This window comes from Xiphophorus hellerii, chromosome 14 (assembly GCF_003331165.1).
Source record: "Xiphophorus hellerii strain 12219 chromosome 14, Xiphophorus_hellerii-4.1, whole genome shotgun sequence".
Lineage (NCBI taxonomy): Eukaryota > Metazoa > Chordata > Actinopteri > Cyprinodontiformes > Poeciliidae > Xiphophorus > Xiphophorus hellerii.
Window position 1 is genome coordinate 1,910,960 of NC_045685.1, and position 14,726 is coordinate 1,925,685.

The 14,726-nt window shown below is 43.5% G+C and overlaps 3 protein-coding genes and 1 long non-coding RNA gene across 5 annotated transcripts in view; 1 reads left to right on the forward strand and 3 right to left on the reverse strand.

Moving 5' to 3' along the window:
• Positions 1 to 114: 114 nt before the first annotated feature.
• taf6l (TAF6-like RNA polymerase II, p300/CBP-associated factor (PCAF)-associated factor) lies at positions 115 to 6,933 on the reverse strand. Of its 2 annotated transcripts, none has more exons than XM_032583225.1 (12): positions 6,849 to 6,933; positions 5,679 to 5,927; positions 5,455 to 5,541; positions 5,231 to 5,381; positions 5,067 to 5,117; positions 4,313 to 4,407; positions 4,162 to 4,236; positions 3,856 to 4,076; positions 3,173 to 3,305; positions 2,657 to 2,785; positions 693 to 1,189; positions 115 to 601 (listed from the first exon to the last, which is right to left on the reverse strand). In XM_032583225.1, the coding sequence occupies exons 2-12, from the start codon at positions 5,823 to 5,825 to the stop codon at positions 268 to 270; spliced, it is 1,920 nt and encodes a 639-aa protein (XP_032439116.1). In that variant the 5' UTR covers positions 5,826 to 5,927; positions 6,849 to 6,933; the 3' UTR covers positions 115 to 267. The 2 variants fall into 2 exon arrangements, with proteins under 2 accessions (XP_032439116.1, XP_032439117.1); XM_032583226.1 differs by having other exon boundaries at positions 5,679 to 5,897; positions 6,849 to 6,917.
• Positions 6,934 to 6,958: 25 nt separating this feature from the next.
• Positions 6,959 to 7,606, forward strand: LOC116732802 (uncharacterized). The gene is made up of 2 exons (XR_004341890.1): positions 6,959 to 7,093; positions 7,407 to 7,606. It is a non-coding gene; the product is annotated as an uncharacterized LOC116732802 (long non-coding RNA).
• Positions 7,607 to 8,792: 1,186 nt separating this feature from the next.
• On the reverse strand, positions 8,793 to 10,739 carry cth1 (cysteine three histidine 1). The gene is made up of 2 exons (XM_032583249.1): positions 10,662 to 10,739; positions 8,793 to 9,928 (listed from the first exon to the last, which is right to left on the reverse strand). The coding sequence occupies exons 1-2, from the start codon at positions 10,668 to 10,670 to the stop codon at positions 8,996 to 8,998; spliced, it is 942 nt and encodes a 313-aa protein (XP_032439140.1). The 5' UTR covers positions 10,671 to 10,739; the 3' UTR covers positions 8,793 to 8,995.
• Positions 10,740 to 12,919: 2,180 nt separating this feature from the next.
• The window catches only part of mta2 (metastasis associated 1 family, member 2), a 31,338-nt gene continuing 29,531 nt past the window's right edge, over positions 12,920 to 14,726 (reverse strand). The window contains exon 18 of the mRNA XM_032583222.1: positions 12,920 to 14,420. Within this exon, the coding sequence (XP_032439113.1) occupies positions 14,267 to 14,420 (154 nt within the window). The 3' untranslated portion in view covers positions 12,920 to 14,266. The remainder of the gene's footprint in view (positions 14,421 to 14,726) is intronic.

Consider the following 14,726-nt stretch of genomic DNA (forward strand, 5'->3'; position numbering starts at 1 on the left):
GTTGCAAAATAGTTAAAACTCAGTTTTTCTATCAAAACTTCCAACCCCGACTTTCAACTGACTCCTTAATGTTGCTGGGTTCCCAGACTGACCACACAAAGCCAGAGTCAAAGATGTTGCTGAGCAAAATACTGAATTTACTTTTTCATAAGAAACAAAAATAATTCCAGAAAACTGAATACAAACACCTGATAGTTTATGAAGAACAACAATAACTAACATCAGTAACAGTCCAAACCAACTGCATCCTACTGCAGCAGCTCATCTCTACAGAGGCAGGTAAAGCGAGTAATGTGAACACGTCCAGCGACGCACCGGTTTCCCCACCCGGCCAATTACTGGAAGCTTATGGGCGTAGGCGCGGGGCGGGTTGGCAGGCAGAGAGGAGGACAAGGAAAACGTGGTCTGAAAGGGCCGGCGGCCCTGGCACCGTCGACCCATTTGCCGTCCACCAATGACAAAGGAGAACGCTGGAGGTCCTGACTGTGGCGAAATGAAACGAGCCTTGGGGAAAACATCCCGAGAAACACCGGCAGAGCGTTGGCCCGAACGTGATGAGGATGACCTGGAGCGCTGCACGGAGGAGGAGCGAGCCAGAGACCTGAGGAGGAAAACAGTGGAAAAGTGGGTCTGCTGCATTCAGAACTAAAACAAATAATGAGAACTCAGACTTCTTATTCTGCTAGCTTTACCGTCCTGCTCCTGTGGCTGCGAGGCTCGGAGGGGGAGGGTCGGTGCGAGGGCTCCCATCCTCTCGTGGGCTGATGTTGAGGTTGGCGGTCAGCTGCGGCATTTTCCGGGCGGTGTCGGTGTTTGCTGCTGGGCCTAGCTGCTCCTTCCGGGCTTCCCTGAAACAGGCCGAAGCGCAGGGGGGATAGCTCCCAAACCCTGGTCCTGTGCTAAACCTGACGGCCAGACTGTCCCCAAAGAAAGAGTAAAGCTCACTGTACATCGCCGGAAGAGGGACTGGGGACCACTCCTCCCAGGGGCAGCCCGCGCCGCCTGCTTGAAGGTGGCTGGCAATCCCCAGAACGGCCTCTGACAAAGGCTCTGACGGAGGACTGAGGCCTGGGGAGCCCACCCTGTACCCTGCAGACCCGGCTCCAGAACCTAGCTGGCAGCTGGATCCGCCCTCTGCTGACTGGGACAGAGACACAGCCTTCATCTTCAGCAGACGCTCCACTGCCACCTGCAGGACATACAATCAAACTGCAATCCTGCGTGTTCTGGTTGACATGACATAATGAGACAAGAGAGTCTGGACTGTCAGCACGAGCTCAAAACAGCATGTTGTTGTTATTGTTTACAAATGTGCTTTTATTTGTAAACAGAACAAGGAATTAAGAGAAAATTAAACTTTCCACAGAAAACCACAGCCTGTGTAAGGTAGTCCAACAGTGAGGCTGGGTGTTTTTTCTACTTGGACAGAAAACATAGTAAACAGAGCAATCAAGTGATAATTATCTGGTTAGAAAAGCAACAAAAACAGAGGAGCAATTGAAGGCAGAAAACTGTCAATCTGGTGTAAAAAACATCCTGTTCTTCCTGAGTTACATCCAACCTCAAATAAGCAACAGAGAAGACTTTATAATGAGCCATTCTGCTGAAAAATTAAAACCTGGTCAAAGAGAGGTAACAGGGATCAATGATTCACACAATGACTGCGAGGTATTCAAGCCCAAACCATCATCCCTACAACGCCATGCTTCACAGCTGGAATCAGGTGTTTGTGCTGATACTAAAGCCCAAATTCTCTTTCTGCCTTAAGAATCTAATTTCCTAAACCAGGCTGTGCCGTCATGTCCCTTATAAAGACAAGAGGCTTTCTGGGTATCTATACCTGCTCTTATCGTCTTTAGGTGGTTTGAAAACACAAACTTGAACATTTATCATGGCAAATCTAATCCTCTGGAGTCTGAGAAGAAGCTCTAGGGTTGTTTGAAGTCTCTATGGATAGTAAATCGATTGACAGGTCATAGTAGCTGCATTTCAACTGACCACATAATTGCGGAAAATACCAAAATAAATTTGCTAAACGGAAACACACCCATTTTGGGAAAAAAACCCTCACATTTTTCAAGAAGAGATATTACAGTTCCTGGAACAAAAGACAAATTGTGGTAGGAGGATGATGGTGCGGTATGTTTTTGTAGAATCATGGATTCCTAACAGTTTGGGAAAAGTCTTCCTGGATCAATCAGCAGCAACAAGAACTTCTACAGAGTCATTGCTGATGTCTTTCTGCTTTAGCTTTAGGTTACCCACCTCATTTAGCATGTAGGAGGGACTTCAGACTTTCAGACTGCTCCTCCATTTTGTAGGGATGCACCAATAAATCAGCCCGATTTCTTTAGCTTTGAGAGATCGGTCAATACTTCCATGTGAAACCGATTTCATCTACCGATCTCATCTATGTCCACAAAGGTGTAAAAATCAACCACTGTCACTTCTGCTCTGCTCGGATAATAATCTGTTTTTTGTCCTTTTCACTCTGCATAATAAGTCAAGGCGGTCTTTTGACAATGTTTGCTGTGAAGCTTATGAAGCCTGTAAATTGCTGTGAAAAATGTACTCTTGCGTTTCCTGAGACAAATGGGTGTCGACTGGACTTTTATCGTGTTGAAGTCGTGCAGCCCGAGATGATAGCAGTACGTACCAGGATGGCTCCATAGACTTTGTGTCCATCTGCTTTGACCTGTGCGTTGGACACTGAGTAGTCGTCCAGCACAGCCTGCAGGTTGGCCCAGTAAGCAGGGAGGTGTGGGAAAAGAACTCTTTCCACAGCCTGAAACACACAGGTTAACAGAGAGATTAGCAGGAGTCTCCTTCAGGAGACAACAATAGAAAATCAAAACAATTCCTATCAGACAATAAATACATTAACAGACCCTCTGGATTTGACTTGAAATGGTTTCTAGCTTCTAGCTCTAGGAGATATTTTATTTTAAAAGCTACTGATGTTGGAAACAGAATCCTTCTGGCTCCCAGAGGACTGATGTGCATTAGAAGAAAGTTAGAACTTCTATGTGAGCACCAAGCAACTTGAACCAAAATAATGACTAAAAATAGATGCCGATTTACAGATTTAGGTCTGCACCACTGATGCCAAACAGTTCTACTCCAAAAGCAAAAGATTTGGCAAATTTCCAAACAGATTTGGTAGTGGACCTACCTTCCAACCCAGAGCGTGAAGGCCCACAACCGCTCCGTAATGGGAGCAGAGTGGCCTGACTGGGTCAGAGAGAACCTTCTGGAGAGAGAGCAGGATCTGGTGGTAGAGACCACTCACTAGATCACCGTGAGTCCTGGAGAAAAAAACTCAAAGTTAGGAGGTTGCATGCAGGATGAGACGTAATTCATTATCTGCTTCCAGGTTTTATTCCGTGTCTCTCCTTCTAAATCTCTTTTCCATGTTAACGTCCACTCATCCAGTTGCAGTGTTCTGACTGATTACCGATCTTTAAAATGCCTGATCTGCCTATTAGCATTTCGGCCGACGCCAATCTTTTTGCCAAAATAGTCAAATGCAAATAAAAATCCAAAAGTCTCAATTAAATGCAGAGTTGGCCTCTAATTAGTGGTGAACTGATTGCAGTTTTCTAACTGAATCAAATTTTGACCGATACAATTTTATTTTGTCCAAAAAGTTGCTAAATATAGCAATTTTATTGCTAAGGTAGCATCCATCTCTCCAGTGTCCACCAATCCATCATTCATCCATTATTTAACCAACTGTTACCCATCCATTACCTACTGTCTGTTCTTTCATCTCTTCATCCCAGAGATTCTAAATCTAAAGATTGATAACTGGAGACCTACCTGCCCACCACTAATAGTAACATTTTGGAAAAATACCAGAAGATGTGGCTGAGCAGCAGGGCTGCGTAGTCCCGGAGGGTCCAGTGGTCATTGAGTGGGTTGATGGAGGCGGCGAGTGGCTCCAGGATGCAGTACATGACGCTGGAGACCAGGCTGCGGACGTATGAGCCCAGGTACAGGTACGGGTTCTGGACCAGGCTCTTCACCATGTGCAGGAGCCTGTTGAGCTGCTCCAGGTCGTGGCTTACTGATTTGACCTGGAACGGCACACAGTTACAAGGATCAGCAAGTACAGAGGCTCTCAGCTCTGATCAAAGCAATGAGGTGAGAACGGTGACCTACTCCACTGATGACATAGACAAAGTATGGCAGCAGAGCAGCAATCTTTGAGTTGGACTGAAGATCGAGCAGAGCCATCTGAAACACAGAGAGAGAAGCAGTAAAGAAGCAGCACATGTTGGCCAGTTAGAAGCTGTGCTGAGCAGCTACTTACCTTCATGAGGTGGGGGTCATCTCCCAGGATGGCCCTGGTGATCTGCTGGTAGTACTTGAGCAGGTCATCTGACAGAGTCTGCACAGCGGTGGGAACTATGGGACCACAACCCAACAGGACAGGTTTCAATCAAGGTCAGAACTTCATATTCTTGGGTGATCAGCAATCGGCTGATTCTTAAATGTGAAACCAAATCTGATCTTCCTGAGAAAAGCTCTGAAAATCAGCCACTGTCTTCTTCTGCTCTGCACTGACCACCCACCAGGTCACGTCTGCATGTGTGTGCTTAACAATAGTTACCAACTTAGGAACTTTGTCTCTATACTTAGCAGCTTTTCAGGCAAAAAATAAATAAAAATCAGTATCAGTCAAAATTGGATTTGGCCAGAAAACTGCAATCGGTGGACCCATAAAAAGAATCAATCCCTTTAACTGAGACTTCACTTTTCATTCAACTTTTAAGACAAAAAAAATAAAAATTGGAATTGACCAAAACCAAAACCGGCATGTCAGGCTTTTTAAAGGTAGGTGATCGGCCAGAAAACTGAAATCAGTTCACTGTAGTGAATAGTACTGCAAGGGTGTTAAATTGCCATGTTAACTTATGTGGAAGAACTAAGGAATGTTTGAGTTTGTACATTTCATCTTAGCTATTCTACGTGTAACAAACTGATGAGAGGGCAGAGGGCTGAATTTGCTTACAGCCTTAAAGGTGTATTAACTTGATTCCTAACTCTGAATGGTTGAGGCTTACCTGTCCCCTGAGGCTCTACGTTGCCTTTGCCATCCAGATACGCCACATTAACTGGAAGGATAAATCAGACATCATCAGTACACCATTCCTTCTGCAGATTAGGAAAAGTAAGTTTCAGCAGCACCAAGCATGCGACCACCGTCCTAACAAGTCTGACAGCATACCTCTCACCATGGTCTCAGCACAACCTTTGGGAATGTTGGTGGCCAGGGCCAGCTCTATCAGGTTAATTTCACGGTCCTCGACAAAGAACAGCTCTCCCTCTTTGACGGATCGGAAAGGCAGAGCGTCCTGCGCCCCATAACCACAGACGGCCTGATAAAGAAGCAGATGTCAGGCCACCGAAAGGAGCAGCAGCAGAGACATGCTGACAGGCATTAGGTCTCACCTCCACACGGCTCCATCGCAGGGCTCTGTTCAAGTCCTCCACAGTCAGCTTCCTCCTCTTGGCATGTCTCATGAACTGGGAACTTGTCTGTTTGGGTCACAAACAGATAACCAGAGGTGTCGAAGGAACAGCAAATTTATTCTTTTCATTTCAAATATACATTTAGGTCCAAAATAATAATGTGATGGAATAAATAAAATAAAACATAGCCAGGTAGCTCTGACCTGCGCTGCCTCCCTGAGGCGGTAACACACATCTTCAGCAAGAAGAGCCGCTACATCATCAGCAAGATCCACGCCGGTGCTCTCTGCCATGAGCTTGACGGAGTCCCGGGAAACCTCAGCAAAGCGCCGCTCCTCGCGGTCTGCCATGGCAACGGGGCCACGCAGAAACTGTTGCAGCAAAGCTGTTAGGATATCCCACCTCTCGGGCTTTTCTTCTCCCTATGGATGACAGCAGCAACAGAAGGTTGTCTAAAATGAAGAGGAAAAAAAAGAACAAGAACAAAATAAGCCATTTATTAGCAAAATAAAAGTTTCACAAAGTGTGTTAAAAAAAAAAAGGACAGAGCAATAATAAAAAATATACAGGGTGAGAAGCTCGGCCATCTGAGGGACTCAGAGTAGAGCTGCTGCTCCTTCAAGTCGAGAGGAGCCAGTTGAGGTGGCTCAGGCATCCTGTCCCACCCGGGAGGAGAACCGGGGAGACCCAAGACACGCTGGAGAGACTATGTTTCTTAGCTGGACTGCGAACGCCTTGGGATTCTCCTGGAGGAGCTGGAACAACTGACGGTTTTTAAGCATCACACCAGATACTTTATGTCTAGATATTAATCTACTAGCATGTCATCACAATCATGAGACTGTCATACAGTAACAGTCTTCAGTCATAGGCTTCTTCAGATTTGTTGCAAGACGAACTGCTACAGGAGATCCTCTCTGCCCACAGCATCACCATCCACAACAACTCTTTGAAGATAACATTTTATTGCAACTGACCAGATTTTAAATGCCTTTCATCCCCAAAGAAGTGTTTTCCCCCGTAGGATAGGGGTTGTCACAGGTCAGAGACCTTCTACTAAATCTGATCAAGACCTATTTCTGGTTCTGCAAAGGAGTACTTTACCGAATGGCAACAGCGTCAAGGTTCATGTTCTAAGCTGAATATGTCAATCGTGTGAACAACTACTTGACTAACATACGAAATGAACTAAAATGAAACTGGGCAGCATTGCAGTGACGCTGTAATGAACAGAGCTAACCTGCAAACAGAGGGAGGAACCACCTCCAGCAGACTTCCGCTTTACCTACCCGCTGTCTCATCAAACAGCTACAAACAGTCAGGCCAACGGGCCACATTTCAATCAAAAATGTATTCAGTTCAATTAAATTTACCTTAATTCGACTGAAAATTGAGAATAATTTTTTCTTCTTCTGCTGCTGCTGCTGCTTCTTCTTCTTGGCGCATCGCAAACAACTTCACGGTGCATACCGCCACCTACTGTACGTGAGTGTGTAGCAACATTGACCAGTATCCATTCAATTCTATTTTTTAATTTTGGTGTGTGATGTTTCTTCTTCGTCGTCTGGATTTCTCTTGAAGGTTGGCAAACTTTAAGGTGCACTACCGAAACCTGTTGGTAAGGAGTTTAGATCAACCTGAAACACTTAGGTAGCAATTAACTATAGCTGATCTAAAGTAATAAGTCTTTAATATGAGATTGGTCAAAACAGAAGAACATAATCTTGGAAAAGGTGCATGTTTCTTTAGACATGTAATCATTTATTGGAAAGGAAACAAAGAACTGAGTTAAAGACTATGTTCCCTTTGTTTTGGTTTTAAGTAGGCTGGTGGATTAAGTACTTCATCTGTTGTTCCATTTCCTGTCACCCCGACATGTGTTCCAAGAGAAATATGTCTGTCATCTGAATAATTTGTGCTTCTCTTTGCAGATGTCAGGTGGGCTTTCTGGGCTTCACAGTGAGCTGTTCAGTGATGAACCGGAATCCGAACAGATAACAGTTCTGGATCCCATGAATTCATTTCTGTGCTCCTTTCACAATCATTTTGTCTTCCTATTTAAAGTCTGAATTGTGACTGATGTTTCTGTACACATAATGGACAGAATTAAAACTCAGCCTGTTAAACTGAAGAGTAACTGTTTGACCTCTTTTAAATTATGCTCTATATTTTAGTTTGTACCTAGGTGAATTTCTTGTGTACCTTTCAGTTATTATACACTGGTATACCTCCCTTATGTCAAGGGACTTGTTAGTAAAATGTACCAAAGATGAACTGCTACAGAAGATCCTCTCCACCCACACCATTTTACTCGTTAGTAAAATGGTCTAAAAAAAAAAAATACTCCAGACATTCTCAAAATGACCACCGTAAATCTGTCTGCCCCATCAATGCATTATAAATATAATTCTAGCTCAAAGTTCTAGAGCTGCAAAATCTGGCATTTCATTTGGAAGAATCCAAAATATTTTCAAAAACAGTTTCATTCTCTGGATGATTGTTTATCCAAAGTAGTCCTCCCCCCCTTTTCCCGCCTCAACAGTGAATTACAGCCACCTTCTGGTCCAAAGCGTGGGTGAGATTTCACCTTGAAGTTTAACGTGTAACGTACAGTTTCTCAAATCCATGAAACACTTTAATTCCCCGAACCATGACGGTAAACCTTGTACATTGAATCCGGGAATCCATTTTCATTTCATTTCTGTAACTCAGAACAATTTCCTACCATGCGTACATCTCTCTGGTTCATTGCCATTAAGCCCAGTCCAGCTCCCCCTACAGTTCCAAAAGCATAGCGACTGTTATGGAGCTGTATCCGTTTTGTTCTGCATGCAACAACCTTTAGTTTCTGCCACATGCCTCCAAATGCAATGCTTTCTCCAAAGCATTGCATCTTTGGAGACAGGAAGACTCCAAAGATGCAATGCTTGAACTGGAAGGGTAAATTAGTTTAAGGGCATGTGCGCTTATAAAATAGTTAAGATTTTTTGAGTTCAGGACAGTCCTGTGGAAAAGATCCCAGTTTACTTTAATGTTTTTTTAAACCCAACTTTTAAGTAGACCATTTCAGCTTCATTTTATGAAACCAGACCTGCCAAGAAGTCCAAAGGAGCTCTACTACAGCACAGACAAGCTTCTGCTTTGTAGACTGTAGCAAAAGTTGCTAATTTTCCACACAGACTGGACTTCCAAACCATTACACAGCACCAAAACTTAGAGCATAAGCCACAAAGCGCTGAAGTGATTGTTAAAATTTGTTTTATTTACAACAGTTCATTTATGCAGCTCATGGTTCGAGTAACACAGTTAAAAAGTTAAATTACCCTCAAAGCTGGAGGACTTCCTGTTCAGAGACACTGAACAGTTCCAGCTCTTTGACCTGCTGGTCATCAAGTCAAACAACTTGTGTTTAAAACAAAAAAGTACATGTACAGACAGCCTCCTTTAAAGGGAATTAAAAACTAAAGAAAATAAAAATGTTCCCAGTGCTCATGTAAATTCTAATTTGAACTACATCAACTCAAAGTGCCCTGCTGTCCCAGACCTCCTGGGCCTTGGTGCTCTCTAGCTGCTGCAGATGGATAGCCAGGGGCAGCAGGAGGTCATTCAGGTGATGGCTGGAGAAAGTGAAGGCATTGTGGACCATGACCTCTGGGGATGGGGCAGGAAGAGGGGAGGTTGATGTGGAGGAAGAGGTTGACCCATTGGATGAGATTGAAGGTAAACCTGCAGTGCCTGGGGTTGGCTGGAGAGACAGGAACTGTCCTTGGCTGAGGTCAGCAGTCTTGATTTTGCTGGGGAGTCCATGCTGAAAGCAGCAGCTTGTACCGTAGAGGCAGAAACCAAAAGAGCTGAAGGTGTGGCAAAGCGCACCCTGAGGCCTCCATGCCTTATGCTGGGGTTGAATCTGGTCGGTAGGGGCAGGTGAGTTGGGGTCCAAAGCAGCAGCTGGAGACCCACCCGCCAACACCCCATCCTCAACATGCAGGAAGTTACAGCGCTTGCCAAAGGGACAGACCCCATTGGCAAGGAACTTGCGACAGGGAATGTTCCTACGGTGGCGTTGGATCTGCCGCATCTCTGTGGGGCTGTGGACAAACAGGCAGCGACCTCCATAGAAGCAGTAGCCTGTGGTGTGGTAGTTGCGACAAAGCTCAGTCTTGTACTTGGGGTGGCGGCAAGGCACATGGAGCTCACGGAGGCCGTGAGCAAACTGGCAGCGTTCAGCATATTTACAGAAACCACTGGCTGCATAGCTGGTGCACAGGGCCGTCTTATAGCGAGTGGAGCAGACCCAGGGGACAAGGGGAGAAGAAGGGGGCTCCACCAGGGGGAACAGGGCTTTGGTCTGGGAGAAGCCAGCACGAGCAACCTCTGAGTCGTCACTGTACAGCAGGTTGTCTACCAGGTCTTTATCTTGAGAGGATGGCAGGAACAGGTCATTGCTGCTATTCTAGAATAGATAGGAGACAGTAAAACATTACAACACCCATCCACACTTTGGAAGGTCTTAGACTTGAAAATGATGCATGTCTGCTTGACAAAATGTATTCAAGTTCAACTATACAGGCCAAGAATCACCAGCCCAAAAGTCAAAATGCAGCCTTCCCAGAGACAACAGTACTCAGTCAAGTCCTGGGTGTCCAGCTCCAGTCCTCTAGGGCCAGAGTCCTACTGGTTTAATTAAGTCTCTGCTCAAACACAGCTGATTCAAATGAACTTTGACACCTCAGCATGTCAAAGGTCTGCACGAGCCTGCTAACAGGCCATGCAGGGTACTGGCTTCTCAGGACTGACTAACTATGCAGCGTCACCTTGGTCATCATTTTCTGAGTTCATGCAAGTGTCAGTTGTTTCCAAGCACCTGCTTGGAAACAACTGACACTTGATTTGTACGATCAGGGTATGGCAACCCAATTCCAGCCACCAACTGAAGGTTAGGCAGAAACCCTTCAGCTTCATGTGCACTAAAGAAGTCACCCAAACAGCAGTAAATTGATGAAGCCAAATACTTGTGCAAACATCTGATATTAAATAGTTTAGCAATTGCTATTCTGGTCCAGGAGTATAGGGAAAGTTGTGGAAAATCCTTCTGTGTTCCACAAACACAGACAAATTATGAAGATAAAGTCTAAAGCTAAATCTCAAGTTTCCAACACCATCAGCTGATCAAGGCCCAGTCTTACCTCAAACATGACTGCAAAAGCTACTTGTGAGTGGTGGCAGTGGTACAGGGCAACATCTGGAGGAAAGAAAACAGGGATGACTTCAACTCCCAGCCTGAGTTTGTCTTTTAAATAAGTGCTCACCTCCTGCATTCATGCTAAATGAACATCAGGTGTGCAGAAGTCCAGCAGCCAATCACGTCCCAACAGTGTCATCCTGACGGACCATTGCGATCAGAAAAAGTTTCCACCAAGAACCTTTTCTGGTGGTGTTTCAGCATCATCATAATTATCATCAGCTTTATTAAAGACACAAAGAAGTCCACATGAAAAAAGAAAACAAGTCTATTTTCTTATTCAGCTTTTCTATTTCAGTTTTCTTAAAGTAGTTTATGAATGTGAACTTAAAAACTTATTTTTCCCTAAAGACATCTGAAAAAGCTAAGTTACATAGCAATATATTATTTGTATATTTATGTAATATGTAACTATAGACACACTTGTGTTTTTGTGTATGCTCCGGAGGCCCAGCGATGACATTCATTGCCAGTTTCACTGTCATGTTTTTGAGGATCATTAACATAAGTCTAAGATTAAGTCTAAATTATTTAAATGAGTCACTCCTGATTAATTCTATCTTGTATCAATCCGATTAGGTGAACTCTGAAAAAAAAATTTAAGGAAAGTATGTTTTTAAAATCCTGATAGTTGTAAAGTGGATTTGAGTAACCTGGTGAAACTACAAAACAAAAAGAGAAAGCTCAGAAACCCAGACAGCTGTCTCTCCAACATGCTGGTCATAACTCCTACCACAATGTCTCCTGGCGAGAAGGGACACAGTCCTTCCCATGACTTCTAGGACATTCCTGGACCTCCCTCCTGTGAGATGTCCTTTGGAAAAAACTCCAGATGGAGTCCGGCAGACATCCTCACAAGATGACCTGCTACTTTCACTGCAGTGAAGCAGTTTGACTCAAAGCTGAGATCATCATTCTTTCATCCTGCTTATTTATACATATTGCAGCTGCTTTACTATATCAATCAGGACTTAGTCATATTCAGAAAACTGAAATATGCTTTATGATGAGACTTGTCAGACTAAAAGTACCATTTGAAAATAACATCCGTTACGCTATTAGCCATACTTTGAATTCATGCAGATATGCATTAATTAATTATGCATGGTATTAATCTGACTGTTTAGTGTTGATCAGAGACCACCTGGGGAAAGAAACTGTCTCTGGTTTTGTAAATAGCGCTTCAGGTAAAAGTCTGAAATGTTTTTGTCCAGGATGTGTGGGGTCTGCAGAGATGTTGATGTTTGAGAACGCAGATGAAGTGATTGAAGCATTCAACCCACTGTGACATGGGAAGCAGGTGAGCTGACTGGAAAACTTGTAGGTAACTGAGCTCTCCGACTTTGAAGGATTGTGTATGTTTTGTGCAACTCAATTTTATTTCAGCACTAGCCAAGACAAAAAAAAAATGGCTCTTCGGATTGTAAAGATTGCAAACCCCTGATCTAGACCGGGCAGAGTTAATGAGAGTTGGAGTAGGTAGAGACAAGTGTGGAAGGAGATTAATCAGGGAGTAGCTGTTGATTATCTATGGGAATGTCATAGATAATCAATATCCTACTGTGCATATAGGAGAGTAGTTTCTGTCTAAAGAGAATCCTTCATCAGAACTGTCTAACAGAACATGGCCGATATTCTACCCACCAACACAAAATAGCTAGTGAGGTTTTCTCTGGGGAGTACTGGTGGACGGATTTAAGGATAAACTGATAACAAGTCTGTATCAGATCAATAAGATCAATACTATATGTTTCAGATTCCCCCTTGAAATGTTATTTTGTATTGAATCTCAAAAAGCATTTTATTTTTGATTTGCTCTCGCATCATAATTTCTTTCACTTTGTTCAGAAAAAAAAAGCACATCGATTTGTTTTTCTATTGCGTCCGTCGTTCATTTGTAGACACTTCGTCCAAATTTTGCTCCAGGTATTAACAAAATGACTGAAAGGAAAAAACACACCAACACTTAAGGTGAGAAGTTTGATGATATATCAAACTTATATAATAAATCGTATCTGTGATCCTGGCCCTGTGTTTTACTAGGTACTGGATCAGTAATATAACATGCAGCATCACAAACCTCTGCGGGGGAGTTTTTCAATGCTGCAGTAAAAAATTACAAAGCAACAGTTAAGCTTGACACAGTGGTAAAAATGTATGGCTACCAGATGAAGAGAAAACCAGCTGTGATTAAAGCAGGTCTGAACACAAAGAAAAAGAAAATCTTTATTTTTCTTAACAAGATACATTTAAGGATACAGACGGAATAAAAAAAAAAAAACACTTGAGAAAAGTTTTTATTGTGGCATGTTAGTCTCTCCTTTTACAAAAATCAGCCCCTGTTCCTTCTGAAAGTCGCCCCTCCCCAACTTGTTTGTGGACATGTTTGTGCATGTTAGAGCAATCTCCACCATTATGGAGAAGCAGTTACTTTCCACTTTTTTTTCTTTTATAAAAGGAGCCAATCTTTTTTAATTTACATGGCTTTGTACAAGCTACACTCTAGACTTTTTTTAGTTTTTGAATAAAACTTAGTCCACATTGGGACCAAACGTGTAAAACCGGTGAAATACCCAGATACCGTGAATATTTCAATAATACTCAAACAACAACGAACAACTTCCTTTCAGCGTTCGCCCTTTGAATAAGACAAACTGGGGAGATAAAAACGTAGAGGTGGTGGTCACCGAAACACCCGAATCCCAATCAGAAACTTGGCTTCTGTTCAGAAGAGACTTAAAGCCACATGAAGAACTTCCTGATCAACATTCTAAAAATAAAAAAAATAAAATAATTTTTTTTTTTATTGCTGCTTAATCTTTTTAGAAGATGACAGGTTGCATAAAAAATCAGCATTATTCAATCTGATGTTATGTGAGGGGTTAACGGTGATGCTCTTTTTGGATCTCTTGTCCACCTGAAGTCGACAACCTAAAAGCTAAACTAGCAATGCGGCAGGTGACGCGGTTACCAACGAGCCCAGCTCAGACCGTTCCTTTGATGGGAAGCCGAACGTCGGATCAAACTGAAACGACGACAGATCGCTTGGACTGAACAGCTGTCCGCTGCGCTCAGCAGCAGGCTGACATGGAGAGAAATCTATTTACAAAAACATACCAGATGCAGAAGAAACTCAAAATGTGCTTCATCATTATCACTGTTTTGAGGTGAGAAATATCAGAATTTAAATTATACATTTGTAAAACGTAATAAAACGGGCTGTTTAATAATCCAGGATTTAAGATAAAAATTATAAATCCTGGGAGTGAGAGCATGGAAATGTGGAGCTGCTTTTTATTTTAAATAAGAAAAAATATTCTGTCATCTGTGTGTGTTTGGGGGTGCTTCTTGCGTGTGTGTGTGTGTGTGTGTGTGTGCTGAACAAGACATGTTTAGGGAGAAAAACAAGGAAACAAAAACTAAAGAAAACAGGAAAGATCAGAGTACTTTATGGCAATGTGTGCTGCCTGGAAGTCAGAGCCAGAGCACAAACCCTCAGCGGTTACCTCCCCAACCCCCATGTCCCATTAAAACACCCCCCACCAGGCTTCAGTCTTCCAGGACGATGGGCTCGCTGGTGCTGGAGGGGAGCAGCGGCATGGCCAGGGTGCGGGGCGGGGGCGGCAGCTTGATCCGGACCAGCAAGTGAGGTTTCCTTGCCGCCCGGCGCATCTCTGACTGGGTCAGGTGTTTCCTCAGAGCCCTGGTGGAACCAGAGAAGCAGCAGGTTACCAACAGGAGTCTGATCTCTCACCAGGAAAACATTCAGCTCCTCACACAAAAAGCAGCATATAGTGGCCAACCTCTAATTATTGGTGTAATACTGATGAAACTTTCATTATCTCTATAATTCAAGCTACCATGGTGACCAGATTACTTAGCACACAAAATGGGTGAAAACCTTACAACAACGCAGATGCATAATCCCACACTGTCGATGATGAAGTCCTCTGAAATAGCTGCACTTCCAAAGCAATTCTTATGCACATCGTGAGGTATTGCATTAGGA